General features: G+C 40.6%; 1 protein-coding gene across 1 annotated transcript in view; it reads right to left on the reverse strand.

Moving 5' to 3' along the window:
- Positions 1-3,086: 3,086 nt before the first annotated feature.
- Positions 3,087-17,750, reverse strand: part of LOC117526537 (procollagen galactosyltransferase 1-like) — a 69,164-nt gene continuing 54,500 nt past the window's right edge. The window contains exons 9-12 of the mRNA XM_034188599.1: positions 12,365-12,497; positions 6,008-6,135; positions 3,710-3,916; positions 3,087-3,591 (exon numbers count right to left, since the gene is read on the reverse strand). Of these exons, the coding sequence (XP_034044490.1) occupies positions 3,321-3,591; positions 3,710-3,916; positions 6,008-6,135; positions 12,365-12,497 (739 nt within the window). The 3' untranslated portion in view covers positions 3,087-3,320. The remainder of the gene's footprint in view (positions 3,592-3,709; positions 3,917-6,007; positions 6,136-12,364; positions 12,498-17,750) is intronic.

Here is a 17,750-nt window from a genome sequence, read left to right on the forward strand (position 1 = left end):
GAGGTTTCAAAGGGCTTTACAACAAGCCTACATTTATTAAAATCTGTAAAGAAATAGCAACGCTAGTGCAAAAAAAAGTGGTCAGTTTATTATTGATCTGCACATTTAACCCTTAAGCCTGGTTCACACAACAGGACTTTAAAATTATCTTTAGGTTTCCAAAACCTGAGAGACCACACACGTGAAGATAAAAATCATGGATCTAACAGGTTTGGTCGTACAGTGTGTGGTGTTCAGCCACACGGTAAGGACAACAACACCACACACGAAGATTTCACACACGAACATTCTCAGGTCAGACAGGAAATCTCACAAAATCGCTCGAGATTAAATGTGACTTCAGAGTAAACAAACGGAGGTACTTTGTGGACTATTTAAAACAGGGAAAAAACGATACAAAAAGAAAAAGGCGTTCTTTAAAGGAGTGGAGACAGCGCGACCACCAGACTTTCTGGTAAGTCAGAACAGCTGTTTTGATTTTACTTTCTGCTCCGTGCGTCCTTCACCTCGCTTTCTGATTGGCTGCACATCACATTGAGCAGGCTGCATGCTCGTTTTGGTCGGAGGACACTACACGCTGCGATATCGGGCCAAAAAAACCCAACATATTGAATATTCCCGATTTGCAATCGGAGCACTCCTGACGTCCTTCCGAGCAGATCAGAGCACTCTTAACACACCACACATGGCAGGAATATCTGATAAGATTATCTTTAGTGTCATCACGATTGTCGGGGCGTCCTTAAGATTGTCGGAAGGGGAAGATCAGGTCCGATATCGTCCTAATTATCCTGCCGTGTGAACCCGGCCTTAGTAATGGCGACCTTCCTGTCCTGAGCAACGCTAATAGATTGAGGCACGCACTCTCCATTCCAGGTCTCTTTTTCCAAGTGCAGAAGTATCAAAAGTGACGTGAGCGTGGAAATGTGCTGTGTGAAATGAAATGTGTGTACACAAAAATCCAGGCTGGTGTACGCACTTTTCTACAGCTATTGTTCGACTGTGGATATGTAAAGGTGATGCTAGGAGCCGTTAATAGTGCGAAAACAAGAAGTCGTCAGAGTGATGTGCACATCAGAGACACACTGATGAACATGTAACACACCCATGTGTTTGCAATTATATGGATGGATATAAAATGACGCGCAGTCATGCGTAAAATGGCACTAACAGTGGCGTTGTTAGAGGACCTTGCAAATGGTGCGATCTGACGTGTATTTTGAGAATGTATTTGGCTGATCGTCAGGCATGTGCCAGTCAACCTTTGCGGTGAGCTGCAATCATCCAAATGTCATCTGGTACATTTCAACATTGCAGTACATTTAGCATCGAGAGCCGATTTCCCTAAAGTAATCTGAGCTATTAATTGCACGAATATTGCTATAAAGGCCCCATCACATGATGAATGTTCAAATATGTGGAGGCTGCAGAGTGCACGATGGGGGTGGGGGGCTTGTGTTTAAATAGTTTGTGTCATTGTTCTGAACGAAATTCAGCATGGACACATTTGGGCATATGCGCATGTTTTTTATTATTAATGTCTTTTTTATTTTTGCTTGATGGTGAGCTGCAGAGGCTTACTTAACAGGCTTACTGTGTTCAGTTTATGTCAATAAAAGCGTGTTAATTGTGAATGTCACACTGTCAGCAGAAGCACGCCTCACCTTTTTAACGTCAGTGTGTGCGCTGTTCTGCATGTAGTCCTCACACACACTCACGCTCTGTAGCACCCACAAACATTTTTCCAGTCTCATGATTAATCCATTTAACAGCCCACCGAACAAACTGTCCCTGTGTGTGTCTGTGTAATTTCCAGTCATCTATAGTATCATTTCTTTTCTGTGTTCATGTTGTCTGATGTGACGTCGTGGGGAATCCCTGCTCAAAAGGGCTATTTACATGAAATTGCATATTTAAAAGGGGCGTAGCCAGGAAGGAGTTTGGTTCCATGCTCAATTTCAGTGGGTTGTACAAACAAAACGTGCATGAATTCATGCCTACGCACACTTTCATACAGCTGAATATATTTGTGCTTATGCCAGAGTCAGGGTTTTGATGTACGCCAACTTTTAGTACCAAGTCCACGCAAGTCTTTGTACATGAGGCCCCTGATCTTCATGGGACACAACCTCAGATGTATACAGCTCCTGAACTGTGACAAAGCTCAAGTCTGGTTTGCTTCAGGCTTCTTCCTGTGAAATCAAAAAACACTGCAGGAGCTATTTCTACCACTCTCACAATGCAGCCAAATACCAACAAACAGCAATGAAGCTAATCTTAACGTTTATGTCTGTACGGAAGTGTTGCCCAGAAGAGAAGCATCTGCCACTTGGATATGGATGTTTGAACCATTGTTCCTCCAGCAAGAACTGAATCTGCAATTGGTATGGTGCTGGTTTTCACATATTCAGCACTTTAAATGGGGCCACAAAGCACTGTTTTTCAAACTAGCCAAGACAACACAACCAATGGCTTTTTTTTTTTTCAGTATAAACATTTATTTCATTCTTTGTTTTGTTTTTTAAAGACCATTTCTGAACAGAGAAAAAAAGGCTATTTTTAAATGGTTGTGTTAATCGATAAAACCTATGACTTTAGTTTAAATGGCAAAATGTGGTGATGAAAGAAACACAAGTCCAGTGATGTCACTGAACATTGTGTACATGTGAAAATGCTTTGAAAGCAAAATTATACATAGAATTATAGTCCACTCATGAATAAATGACTAAAGAAGGTTATAAGGCATCAAACCTATAAAGCAAATAAATTACAGTTACTGTAGGTAGATGAATGAACTAAAGAAAAAGGAGGATGCTTCTTTAACATACTAAAAGGCTGCAAAGTGCAGTGATGGGTACCAAAAAAACCTTCTTTTCTTCCGATAGAGGTTTAGAAAAGAAACTTTTATGTTTGAGGCTCCTATTTTAATTCCTAAAACACATCGCAGCTTTCACATCCTACTTTAGACCTCAGAGTACAAGTACTCAATGGATGAATACACACTTTGTTATGCCATGATTTGAGTCGTTATTAAAACCGAAGAAGGAATTACTGAAGGGTCAGGCTAAGGTTAAGGGATGCTTATTGGATGCAATAAATAAAACAAAAGCTACTGGCTGACTCTTCAAGAGTTAACTCTACATCCAACTTGCTCCCATAAGAGAGAGATAAAACAGTGGAGAGAGAAATGTACAAAGCATTGGGCATCTTCTACCACAACTTGCAGGACAACTCCCTCCTCCCTTTCTTCACTATACCTCTGTTATATTCCATCCCTGTGATTCATTTCTGTGTTATCTCCTTGATGTGTGCTGTCTTTATCACAACTCGTCCCGTGTGCTCCACTTCTCCAGTTCAGACTGCAGAACATCAGAGTTCTGGGCCTCAAAGCTCAGCTCCTGCTGCTCCTGGGTTTTCCTGGACTTGGCTCGGCCCCAGTCAGTTTTGACTGTTTCATTGTCCCAGACAACAGATGTTTCTGTATCGCTGATGTAGCCTGGATCACCTGTATAATGGGTTGGATAAACCAGAAGTGGCTCGGCAGAGAATGCACGCAGGTCTCGATGCTCAAATGGCTTCATGTACTCCGAACTGGAGAATGAAGGGAGCAGAAACGTGGTTTATTTCAACAGGGATAGTGAAGAAAACAGAAAGCAAATGAAAGCCATAAGACAGAAGAAAAACCAAAACAAAGAGTAGCTACACTCACACAGGATGTTTGTCGTACATGACAGGAAGAAACTCATCTACAGGAAGCATCTTGTTCAGAGGCTGGGCTCTGAGCAGTTTTTGGGCACCTTGCAATGACAACATATAACCCAGTGTCCAGTAAGAGTAGTCAGCTTCCACCAGGTTGTGTATGTTTGGAACAGCCTTCTCTGGGTGGTCCACCTGCATCCTCTTCCGCCCAATGTAACTGTAAAAGTGTTTAAGGCAAAATAAACAACTAGTTACTGTTACAAAAACAATGGCACAATAAAAATAAAACATAATCTGTGATACATTCATCTCTACTTCATCCCGACCAAGTCAGTAATGATGCTGTGGTCTTTGTAGAATCAACAAATGCCGGTTGCTGCATGCAAGAAGCTACATGAAGAATCAGACTGTCTGGGATTGCAATCGTGCTGGATCAAGAGTAAGATCAAGGCTTGCAATGACTTTATGTATGTGGCCATCAAAAGTGTATGTTTGGTAAATGGTTTGGTCAAAGTGTTGAACTTTTAGAGACATTCACTTATCTCGGCAGTGACATTCATGTCTCTGGCTCCTCGGCCTTTGAGATCAGAAAACACAAGGGGCCTCATGTACAAAGTCTTGCATGAGTTTCCTACTGAATCATGGCGTACACCAAAACCCAGAAACTGGGGCAGCCAAGCACCTTCCTGTTGTACATTCCACTGAACGTGGAATTGAGCACACATGCAGAAGTACCAAACTCCTCCCTGTCCACGCCCCATATTTTAATATGCAAATGTATTTAAATAGGCCCTGGGACCTTGGGATTCCCCTCTCTGTCTGGAATGATCACGCTAAGAAAAGGAATTTGACCAAGTGTGAGCTACAGATGAAGTGGACTAAATGAAGTAAATGAAGTGGAGATACGCAGGGATATTTTATTTGGTACCCTGTCAACCTGAATGAACATGAAGCGCAAGCAGCGCACACAGTGAATGCGACGCGGCTGATGGTGTGTGGCCATCACAGCTATACACAAATGTTTACTGACAAATACTGAATACAGGAAGACAATGGGGGGGCTTGTTAAGAAGCTCTAGTTTCACCATCAAGAAACAAAAAAAAAAAAAAAAAACAACATAAAATAATAGTAATAGTAACAAAAAACATTTGAATGCACACATGGAAAATGTGCTCACACTGCTTTCATTCAGAACAATTACATGAATAAACAATTTACTCATTATGCATGTAAACTGTAAATGACCCATGGTCACAGACATACAGTCATGAAATGACATGAATGAGAAGCAGTTCACTCGTCTCATTCATGTCCACATCTGCTGACGCGTCTCCAACCGGCCGTGCGCGTGTCTTGTGGACGACACGCCACAGGACTCCAAGTCATGTGGAACAGAGCTCACGTGGGTGAAATGACAGTGAGATCGCCTGCTGCGTGTTCTGATCTGATGATCCGTTTCAAGCTGGGAGCAGTCTGTCCATCTGTGCTGTGCACGTGCTCACTGGCTGCACCACGTCACCACAGTGATATACATTTTTATTTGTGTCCACTTGATAACAGCAAACAGACACACACACGTCATAGTGGGCAGTTGTTTGTCCATGTCTGTCCAAACACAGTGGGTGGTGTCCAGCTGGAATGTCCAGATCCACAGATTTCTACAGCTGCTTCAGTGGGAGGACACACCTCCTGTCATCTCAGCACACACACCAAAGCCACACTCATGTGGGACTTATGAAAGTATGAAAGTGAGTGTCTGCAGTCTGTTGTTGTGCCAAGACTGTGACTGGCCACACATTTTCCAAGTGCCATGTGAGCGGTGTTAGATGTTCGTGTGTGTCACCTGGAATTTGGCCAACACCTACAATGAGAGGGTGCGATGGGTTCGCACAGCGCACACTTTGTCTTTCAGGCGCTTGTGCGCGCAAATAGTTGTAGTAACAGGTGTACGAGGCGCTGAAGGCAGGAACGACATTACACGATTTGCACACGATTCCTGCATCATGCGCACTAAGTGTGCACATCGTCCAAACTTCTCAATGTGTGTGAAGGGGTCCTAACAGTTGATGGCGTTCCAGTCCCGCAAATAAATCACCAAGAAGAGTTATCTGCAGGTTGGAGGACCAACTGCAGCCCCAGATACTGTTCAATGTTGCCACGATAACACTCAAATTCAAAAGGCGGCTCAGTCATCCTCTCAAAGGACACAGTTCCCAAAGAGATAAAACAGGACACTCAAGAATTGGTTGAAGAAACAAAGTTGTGCTCCTGGATTAAACCATATTAAAAATTTGAACCAGCACTTACATCAGATCCCAGTCAAGCTTTTGTATCATCACCTCCTGCAGCAGGGTCTGAAGACGACGTCTGAAAAACACCTCAAAACGCAGGTCATCCTCTAAGACCAGGGAGGTCTGCAGATCACGGTCTACTATCTAGAGAGAGCGAGAGAGAGAGAGAGAGAGAGAGAGCGAGCGAGAGAGAGAGACAGAGAGCGAGAGAGAGAGAGCGAGAGAGAGAGAGACAGAGAGAGACACACACACACACACACAGAGGTCACTTGGCTATTACAATATAGATGTTTCAGAGATCCTCTTGATTTGAGAACAATAATTTGATTTTCTTTCATTGCCACATCTACACAAAATCAAATCTGAAATGTTAATGCATAACAAAGCTAACAAAGTTCAAACAAGGATGCATCCCCCACCCAACAATTTCATTAAAAAACAAATCAATTGTCAAATGACAAATCTCCATCCATTTTTAACACCCACTTACTCCAATTAAGGGTTGGGAAGCTGGAGCCTCACCAAGCAGTCACAGGGTGTGAGGCCTGGTACACCCTGGATAGGGCTCCAGTCCATTCCAGGGCATGTGACAAATCTCATTTTCAAATTAAAGCAATCAAAAAAAGTTTATCTTTTGTTGAAATTTCCCATACATGTAAACATAAAGACAAATAAAGAACGCAACATTAAAATGACTTTAAAAAGATGCACACATATTTAGCCTAATGTGTGTGCATCTTTTTAAAGTCATTTTAATGTTGCGTTATCTTTATTTGTCTTTATGTTTACAATTAAGAGTTTTGACATTTGACAAGGGTATGACATTTTGCTGTCTGCAGTTGTGTGGTCTCCCAGGTTATTTAGTTTTTAGTGGATGACTTTTGATATGAGCTCCTCAGTCCTGCTGCAGTGCCCAACAAATGGTACCCTGATCTTATTGTTCACTCCTGGCAAGTCGCACACATCTCGGCATTTGTCATCTGCTGTTCCCACTGGATATTTACAGTTTACATGAAGTTTACATTCACCTTAGCAAAAAAAAAAAAAAACTTTCAAATTCCATTTTTCCTCCACATATTCTATTTTATTAAGCGATATGTCTTATGTCAATCAGGATGTCGATTTAATTTTATTTCACCTTTATTTGCCATGTCAGATTTTCAGTGGGCCGATGGTTGACACACACAGAGATGAATAATACAGTTTGTGTGGTCCTAAGCTTCTTTTACCTTTGTATTACAGTTTGTACAGTTACTTGTGGTACCATTAATGTCTTTGAGGTGGCACTGCTGGAGCAACCTGACTTGTGGAGATCCAACTTTATGCTCCAGAAGCCTGGGCACAACCTGGTGGTAATTCTTCAGATTTATTTTCCTGCTTTTAAATGTAAGAAAGCACTGTTTTTTAAGATAAGCCCCTTAATTAGATGTCTGCGATGCTATGCGCACTCTGATTGTCTCTCACACATTCTGGACTCACACACCATTCCATCTCATTATAGAAACTTTGCATAACCACTCTTGGGAAATGTCAGCTACTTATGTTATAAACAATACCCAATCTAGAGCCCGTGGATCCCCACTGGTAACACGCGAGCAATATTTATTATTATATGGCTGTCACGCTATGCGTGCTCTGATTGGCTGATTCCTCTCACACATTCTGAGCTCATTATAGAAACTTTGCATAATTTATTTATCAATAGTATTTTTATTAATTTATCAATCAATCAATTCAATCAATCAATTTTTTTTATATAGCGCCAAATCACAACAAACAGTTGCCCCAAGGCGCTTTATATTGTAAGGCAAGGCCATACAATAATTATGTAAAACCCCAACGGTCAAAACGACCCCCTGTGAGCAAGCACTTGGCTACAGTGGGAAGGAAAAAACTCCCTTTTAACAGGAAGAAAACCTCCAGCAGAACCAGGCTCAGGGAGGGGCAGTCTTCTGCTGGGACTGGTTGGGGCTGAGGGAGAGAACCAGGAAAAAGACATGCTGTGGAGGGGAGCAGAGATCGATCACTAATGATTAAATGCAGAGTGGTGCATACAGAGCAAAAAGAGAAAGAAACAGTGCATCATGGGAACCCCCCAGCAGTCTACGTCTACAGCAGCATAACTAAGGGATGGTTCAGGGTCACCTGATCCAGCCCTAACTATAAGCTTTAGCAAAAAGGAAAGTTTTAAGCCTAATCTTAAAAGTAGAGAGGGTGTCTGTCTCCCTGATCTGAATTGGGAGCTGGTTCCACAGGAGAGGAGCCTGAAAGCTGAAGGCTCTGCCTCCCATTCTACTCTTACAAACCCTAGGAACTACAAGTAAGCCTGCAGTCTGAGAGCGAAGTGCTCTATTGGGGTGATATGGTACTACGAGGTCCCTAAGATAAGATGGGACCTGATTATTCAAAACCTTATAAGTAAGAAGAAGAATTTTAAATTCTATTCTAGAATTAACAGGAAGCCAATGAAGAGAGGCCAATATGGGTGAGATATGCTCTCTCCTTCTAGTCCCCGTCAGTACTCTAGCTGCAGCATTTTGAATTAACTGAAGGCTTTTTAGGGAACTTTTAAGACAACCTGATAATAATGAATTACAATAGTCCAGCCTAGAGGAAATAAATGCATGAATTAGTTTTTCAGCATCACTCTGAGACAAGACCTTTCTGATTTTAGAGATATTGCGTAAATGCAAAAAAGCAGTCCTACATATTTGTTTAATATGCGCTTTGAATGACATATCCTGATCAAAAATGACTCCAAGATTTCTCACAGTATTACTAGAGGTCAGGGTAATGCCATCCAGAGTAAGGATCTGGTTAGACACCATGTTTCTAAGATTTGTGGGGCCAAGTACAATAACTTCAGTTTTATCTGAGTTTAAAAGCAGGAAATTAGAGGTCATCCATGTCTTTATGTCTGTAAGACAATCCTGCAGTTTAGCTAATTGGTGTGTGTCCTCTGGCTTCATGGATAGATAAAGCTGGGTATCATCTGCGTAACAATGAAAATTTAAGCAATACCGTCTAATAATACTGCCTAAGGGAAGCATGTATAAAGTGAATAAAATTGGTCCTAGCACAGAACCTTGTGGAACTCCATAATTAACTTTAGTCTGTGAAGAAGATTCCCCATTTACATGAACAAATTGTAATCTATTAGACAAATATGATTCAAACCACCGCAGCGCAGTGCCTTTAATACCTATGGCATGCTCTAATCTCTGTAATAAAATTTATGGTCAACAGTATCAAAAGCAGCACTGAGGTCTAACAGAACAAGCACAGAGATGAGTCCACTGTCCGAGGCCATAAGAAGATCATTTGTAACCTTCACTAATGCTGTTTCTGTACTATGATGAATTCTAAAACCTGACTGAAACTCTTCAAATAGACCATTCCTCTGCAGATGATCAGTTAGCTGTTTTACAACTACCCTTTCAAGAATTTTTGAGAGAAAAGGAAGGTTGGAGATTGGCCTATAATTAGCTAAGATAGCTGGGTCAAGTGATGGCTTTTTAAGTAATGGTTTAATTACTTTATTAATACAGCTATTTGTTCCCAACTGACCCTAAATTACGCTCAAGCTTTTACAATTCCATCAATTTCTGGAAATTTAGATGCTATTTAAGGAGACATTCAACTTGGTGTACCTAAGTGCTGAGCCACTTAAAATCTGACACAGTGAAACAAATCTTGTACATTAATTTAAAATAACTGACAAGATACATTGATTAATGTGAGTGAAGTGACACGCACAGGCGCAAAGCTCGCTCACAGTACAGGGAGCCCCAAAGATGAAGTGCCAAATTTTGAGTCCACAGTGAAACAGGAAATGTCAAATATCAAATACTTCCTGGATCGAAACTTCCTGGATTGACAGACGAGATCTCATGGAATCTCACGGGAACTCAGTGGCAAGTTCACAATGAAACAGGAAGTGCCAAATTTTGAGTCCACAGTGAAACAGGAAATGTCAAATGTTGAACACTGGCATGGGTGGAGCTAGAGCCGACGCCAGGGTTGTACTGGACTCCCCTGAAATCTGACTGGACACAGATGATTGACATGGCACTGCACGTCTGGTTGAAAAGAGCTGCATTTTGAAATCAGTGAGTCATATTAACTGTTAGGCTCCTCCTGTCCAGTAGTTGGTGCTGTGTACCACAAAAAGTTCTAATCCAACTGAGCAGAAGAAGAAAAATGTTTGCCTCAGATTTGAACTAAACACATCGTTTGAACCATGGACTAGTAATGACACCAAAGTTATACTGGTGAGTAAGCGACCGTATTTCATGCCAGAATTTTAGAGTTGTTTAGAGGTTCCCATGTTGCCACTCGTTAGAAGAGATGCAAAGAGGAGAAACATTTGTAAATGGCCACCTGAAATACCCTTTCTCATGCCTGGATTCACCTGTGTGAAGAGGTCAAGGGTCAATGAGTTTATCAAACCAATTTTTTGTTCCAATAATTAGTGCTAAATGTAATCAAATCAATAAAATGACAAGGGTGCCCAAATTTATGCACCTGCCTAATTTTGTTTAAATAATTATTGCACACTTTCTGTAAATACTACAAACTTCATTTCACTTCTCAAATATCAGTGTGTTTGTCCGTTATATGATAGATTTAACTGAAATTTCAACCAATGATTGATAAAGGAACATCATGAAAATTATGTTGGGTTTGTATGCTTTCTTCACCTTCGTGAAGAACTTGCTAACAGGTGGTCTAGTCAGTAACTGGTAAGCTTTCAATCTGTGTGTTTTTCTGATGCTGTTTAGATATTTATGGTGTACGTTCATGTCCAGCTGGGTTTTTCTAATCGTGTTTTTAGCTTCCTGGTTTGTAATGAACATCCACTTGCAGATCGACTGTCATGGTAACCAGTCCGGATATGAGAAAATATTCGACCGGTAATCAGCCAATTAGAGCGTGCATAGCATCACAGCCATATAATAAAGATGATTTATCACCCCCCTGCTGGAACAGCTTGAGTCCAAAATTTAATTATCAACATCCATTGTTCACTGTTGTCAGCTAATATCCCTAATATCTCCAAAAATATTAGTCCTATCAACTTTCCGTTGTTGCGGTGTTCATCCAACCCAAAATATGAGGTCTATTAGAAAAGAAACCGACCTTTTTATTTTTTTAAAAAACTATATGGATTTGAATCACGTGCGATTAGGTCAGACAAGCTTGAACCCTCGTGCGCATGTGTGAGTTTTTTCACGCCTGTTGGTTGCGTCATTCGCCTGTGGGCAGGCTTTGAGTGAGCACTGGTCCACCCCCCTCGTCGGAATTCCTTTGTCTGACTTCTTCCTGAGAGACTGGCGCTTTGCTTGATCAAAATGTTTTCAGAAACTGTGAGACACATCCAAGTGGACACCATTCGAGAAATTCAGACGGTTTTCGGTGAAAATTTTAACGCCTGATCGTCAGCCTGTTTCAAGCTGAAAACTTCCAAATTTAAGCCTCTGTTGAGCCAGGACGTCGTGAGAGAACAGAGAAGATTCAGAAGAGGTCGGGATCAGCAGTTTATCCGGACATTCCACTGTTAAAGGAGATTTTGTAATGAAAGACGTGCGGACGGATTCGTGCGTCGGCACCCAGCCACTCATGGCGCAGCGCCACAGAAAAACACCTTCGTGTTGATAACCATTCGTAAGATTCAGGTGGTTTTCGATGGCTTTCAGTCGAGTGAGTATCCGAGAAATTGTTTAACAGCTGGGCATGTTCAAACTTATCCTGTAATGCTTCCAACGGAGGCTGTAGTAACAGTCCTTATTCTCTGTGAAGCCCGTAAAATTTTCACTGAAAGTCAGATAAATTTTTCGAATGGTTTCCAGGTGCCAGTCTCTAACAGCTTCTGAAAAAATTCTGATGGAAAAAACCCCAAATCATTCCGCCATTTCCAGACAATGAAAATCCGACGATGGGGAGGGACCACTCCTTCCACAAGGCGTGCTCACAGGCGAATGACGTCACCGACAGGCGTGGAAAAACTCACGCATGCGCACAAGGGTTCAAGCTTGTCTGACGTGAAAACACATGAATCAAATCCATATAGTTTAAAAAAAAATAAAAAGGTACCATACTTTATGGACAGACCTCGTACATGGACACAGAGGCCACTTGGCTATTATTAAAGATTATCATGTCAGCATGTCAGCCATTTTAAGTGGTCGATACTGATATCCTCAAAAATACTGAATATCGACACCTATAATCACTGAACCCCTTTTTAAAAAAAAATATTCTATAACAGTTATTTAATCAATACACATGTAACCTGCCCTCACACAAACTGAGTTACTACAGAACATCACTTACAGGCAGGCTGAGAGTTCTAAGATCTGTCTCAGGATCTCACCTCCTTCCAGACATTGTAGTGAGAGAGGAAACAGCCCAGTTCACCCTTGGTGAGAGGTCGACCATGATAAGGGTCTTTATATCCTGGCAACATCTTTATCCCCATTGACGCCATTTCAGACTTGTTCAGAGCTCTGAAAGAAACAGACGACAAGACAGAGCAGACAAAAAATATTAGAGGATGACACAATAAATATGTACCTGATTGTCAAAAAATTGGAAAACTGTATAGAGACTACTATACACATGCTGCATTGCTTAAAAATTTGTATAATTCAGATGATTTAGAACAGCTGGGTTGGGTATTTTTCAAAAATTTTCAATACTGGGACCAAAACCGATACCCTGGCTTCAGGTGCAGTTTTTAAAATCTATTTTATAAAAGTTAAAATTACATTACAGTGCACACCTTTGCTTTATTTCTAGCTCCAAGGCATATTCAAAGCAACATAAACTGTCTGATCCAACCATCAAGTTTCAGTATTGTAACATTTCTCCAAACATGAAAAATTTTAACATAAATACAAACCTACAGTTTGTGTTCAAAATAATAGCAGTAATAATAATAATAATAATAATAAAGTGAGTAAAGCTCAAAATCCTTAAAATAACTTTTATTTATGTACAAACAAATTCACTGGGAACACTGCACATTCTTTTCCAAAACAAAACATAAAGAAATTTATCAAATTTGCTATTACATTGCAGAAAATGAAGAAAAAGTAATATTACGCTGTGAAAAGTATCTGCATTTTTCTTTCTGTGAGGGTGTAATAAGGGTTTATTACACCCTTACAGGTGGCCATTATTGAAGGATGAAGGCATTAAATGTTGTACATGCTGGTTGTCATGCATTTCTCTCTGAAAACTGTAGTAAAATGGGTATTTCCAGGCACTGCTCAGAAGAACAGTGTACTTTGATGAAAAAGCTAATTATAGAGGGCGAAACATATAAAGAAGAGCAGAAAATGATAGGCTGCTCAGCTAAAATGATCTCAAATGCTTTAAAATGGCAACAAAAACCAGAAAGATGTGGATAAAATGGAAAACCACTTTTAAAATCCATGAAGAATAGTAAGAATGGCAAAGACTCAGCCAATGATCAGCTCCAGGGTGATCAATGGTCTAAAGTCACCTAGACTACTGTAACAATTAGAAGATGCCTTTGTAAAGCTATGGACAAGAAGCCCCCACAAAGTCCCACTGCTCAAAAAATAATGTGCGCTGAAGAGGTTGCCACTGACTTGCCTAAATAGAAATGGTGCAACATTTTGCAGACTAATGAAAGCAAGACTGTTCTTTTTGGTCCTAGGGGTCACAGACAGTTTGTCAGATGACCCCCAAAAACAGAATTCAAGCCAGTGAAGCATGTGGGGAGCAAGCATCATATATAGAGATGTTTCTCATACTATGGTGTCAAGTGTATTTAGCGGATATTAGGGATCATGTTTGAATACATCAAAACACTTGAAGAGGTCATATTGCCTTATGCCGAAGAGGAAATGCCCTTAAAATGGGTGTTTCAACAAGACAATGACCCCAAACACACCAGCATGTGAGCAGCGTCTTGGTTCCAGACGAACAAGATTATCGTTATGGAGTGGCCAGCCCAATCCCAGGACATTAATCCAGTTTTAAAACTTGTGGGGTGACTGTTTCTGAGGAAAAACCAAGAAATGCAGAGGAACTGCAGAATGTAGTCCAATGGTCCGGGGCTGGAATACCTGTTCACAGGTGACAGAAGTTGGTTGACTTCATGCAACACAGATGTGAAGCAGTTCTCGGAAGCAGTGGTTATATAACTAAATATTAGTTCAGTGTTTCACAGGAAACATAAATCTTCAAGCATTTTTCAGTTTATACAGTAAACGTTTGAGTTTGTGAACAAAATTGCAGACACTGCTATTTTTATGAACAACCTAATATTCTTTTTCTACACTTTTTGTCAAGTAATAACAAATCTGTTAAATTTTTTCTTCATGTTTTGATTTGTAATAGAAAGTGCAGAGCTTCATTTGTGTGTAAGGAAATAAAAGCTTTACTCCCTTTAAACACACTGTTATTTTGAACACAACTGTATTTACTACGGGCAGCACCAGAGCTGTGAAATGAAAATTGTGAAATCCAAGGAAAATTTGCAGGGGGGGGCAGCACCCCAGGAGCCAGGGTCTAGGGCCCTGTGGGGCCCCAGAATTAAATGATACTTTTTCAGCATCTCCTGGAAGAACAAATCTCAAAATTAGTGGATATTTAAATGATCCTATATTCAACCTTTTATTTGACCTGTCAATGATGATGTTGAAATAACAGAATATGACGTGGAAGTAGGACCTGGAATGATTTTCCTTTTAATTGTAAACCAAATTATGTATTAACTCAGAACAATTAAACTACATGAAATTTATGAAGACTTCAAAAACCACAGCTAAAGCTTGTAGAATATTTGGAAAATCATGGTAAAATATTAATAACATACCTTATAGTGAAAAGTCAGTTATATTCTTGTGTAAATTCATGCAGCCTAAATCCACTCAAAGCCGCAATGTCTTTTTTACAATGAAAGAAAGTCTAGATTAGTGAAAAAAGTCACATAATCTTGTCTAAAATCCTGTTTGAACAGCAGAATGTTTATTTTCCAGGGAGAGAAAAATTCTTACCGTGTTTCCTGAGAGAACACAGTTCACTTTTCCCGTTTCTTTTATCTTTCAGGTGTGTTGATGAAGCCAGCGACGATTCCACGGATTCTTGTCCTTATAAGACTTTTTCAAACAGTCTTTCTCGCCATCTTCTCTCTGTGCGACATTGGTCCGTGACACAGACATGCTGCACAATTCTTATTTTCCAAACTTGAAAGCTCTAAAAGTTTGGGATGTCCACATGCTAAGTTTAGCTGTGGCGTTGCACAGGAGCCACACAGCGTTGCCGCAGCAACCAACCAGTCCTGTTTTACGACAACTGTCATAACAGCTACGCGTTGAGTGGCATTTTTCCTCCGCAAAACTCCGCGGATCCGAGGAAACTGATCTGTATCTGTGACACACAGATCAGTGTCCGCGGACTTCTAAAACTTACACGATGTCGTAAAAAAAGAGAACGCGTTGCGATAAGCATTTTAAAAACTCAGTGATGATCACGATTATTGTTGAGTTTGTGTGCCAAATAAATTAATTCATTCATTAAAGAGTACATCACTAACACCCCGCCCCGCCTCCCCATGATGAAATCCGTGGAATCCCTCGGATCCGCTGAGTTTTCACAGCCCTGCAGCACGGTGTATTAGTGGTTAGCACTGTTGCCTCACAGCAAGAAGGTCATGGGTTTGATTCCCGCCTGTAACCTTTCCGTGTGGAGGCTGTGTGTTCACCCCGTGTTTGCGTGGGTTCTCTCCGGGTGCTCTGGCTTCCTCCCACATCCAAAGACACGCAGGTTAAGTGGATTGGAATTTGTCTGTAGGTGTGCGTGCGGGTGTGGATGCATTTGTTTGTCTATATCTGGCCTTGTGACAGACTGGCATCCTGTCCAGGGTGTACCCTGCTTCACTGCTGGGATAGGCTTTACCACAACTTGAACATCTGATAAAATAATATAAATCAACTAGCATGTTATGTCATCATACCACGATTCGATTCTTAAAGTCTTATCCATTTGTAAAGATGTAGTGTATCTTGCATCTAAGGGCCGTAAGCAGACACCTAGGTCTCTGTGTCTTGGTCTAACTGTTCACCATCTAACAGCTTCATCACAAGTTGTGTCACTACTAAGCAGACTAGGATATTGTGCTTTATGGGACACAGTTCTGAGTCTAGACAGTAGTCTTGCACAAGTTCAGCTAGTAGAGGGCAGAGACAAAATACTGAAGGGATTCTGTAAGAATGCACCAACAATTCTGGTATGGGACAATCTAGACTTTAGAGGGGAGACACCGTCAGGTCGTGGGACTACTCACGACACCAATGGAATTATGCTGCAAAGTTCTGTCAAAAGACAAACACTACAGAAGGGAGTTTCCACATTCAAACCACCCCCTGGAATCCAATTAGAACTACACCAACAGTCAAAAAGACAAGGACCCCAGAATCTCTCATCAGACTCTCATCATGACAGTATTTCATTGGAGGCAGAACTGTACAGATTGACGACTGTGCCTCCTGTGCAAACTGAACTGGCATACATAGCTATTAAGTTCATTGAAACTGAAAGATGCACTATCCCAAGTTGGACAGGTTTCCATACAACGCTTCACGGTGATGACATTCCCCAAATGTCAGCACTTCATTATCAAATTTGTACCACAGATAGATATTAGGGCATGGAAGACTCCACTGAATTTTAGCAGTGATCCGGATCTGGATTCTGATTCAGGATTTCACTTAAGAGGCTTTTAAGGATTATGTCAAAACTACTTCATGGATTTTCACAAAATTTGCACCACAGATACAGATTCGGGCATGGAAGACTCCAATGAATTTTGGATGTGATCCAGATCCAGACTGGCAGACATCAGAAATCTTTTGCTATTATAGTTTGCTTTTGCTATTATTATTATATTTTACTTCCATTTTGTCATTTGATTTTTAAATGGGCTAAGTGTTTTCACTTTCTAGTGCCATCCATGTATTTTTAACGCACTTATAATTATATTATGTACTTACATTGAACTTGCTAAATAAAGTCACTCACGTTTTTAACATAAATTGACTTACTGCATCAGAATGCAGTTAGCAACATTCATTGTTCAGTGTTGTTAGCTGATATACAGTATGTAGCTTCTCCACAAATATTAGTCCTATCAACTTTCTGGTTTTGCAGTTTTCATCCTTGACCCAAAATACATAAGCATACCAAACAGCAAATGTCAGCTCTCCCCAGCTGTGCCATGATCAAAGCCACACACTCACACTGCACGCACACACACACACACTTTTTTGTTTTTCTGCAATCTGCTGTAATTTGAGTAACACAGATGGTGGCAGAAGACATTAAAAGCACTACACATTTCACTCATGGTACCAACATGGCATTTAAGTCACTCATGGTAACAGTAACATGTAACAATTAACTAAACTGACTAAACCAACTGAATTACAAAAACACAATAAATCAATAACAACACTGTTAAACAAACATGAACCACAATAACAACATTTAAAACCTTAAAACCCAAGTCCCATGGTGCATTGCAGCACAAAGTCCACTGTTTACTGGTTAGCTAAAATCTGTAATTTCTCAAAAAATATTAGTCCCATCAACTTTTCATTTTCACAACATTCATCCTTGACCCAAAATACATAAGCATGCCAAATGACAAATGTCAGCTCTTCCCCATTTTGCCATGATTGAAGCCACACACACACACACACACACACACACACACACACACACACACA

This window comes from Thalassophryne amazonica, chromosome 15, assembly GCF_902500255.1.
Source record: "Thalassophryne amazonica chromosome 15, fThaAma1.1, whole genome shotgun sequence".
Taxonomy (NCBI): Eukaryota; Metazoa; Chordata; class Actinopteri; order Batrachoidiformes; family Batrachoididae; genus Thalassophryne; species Thalassophryne amazonica.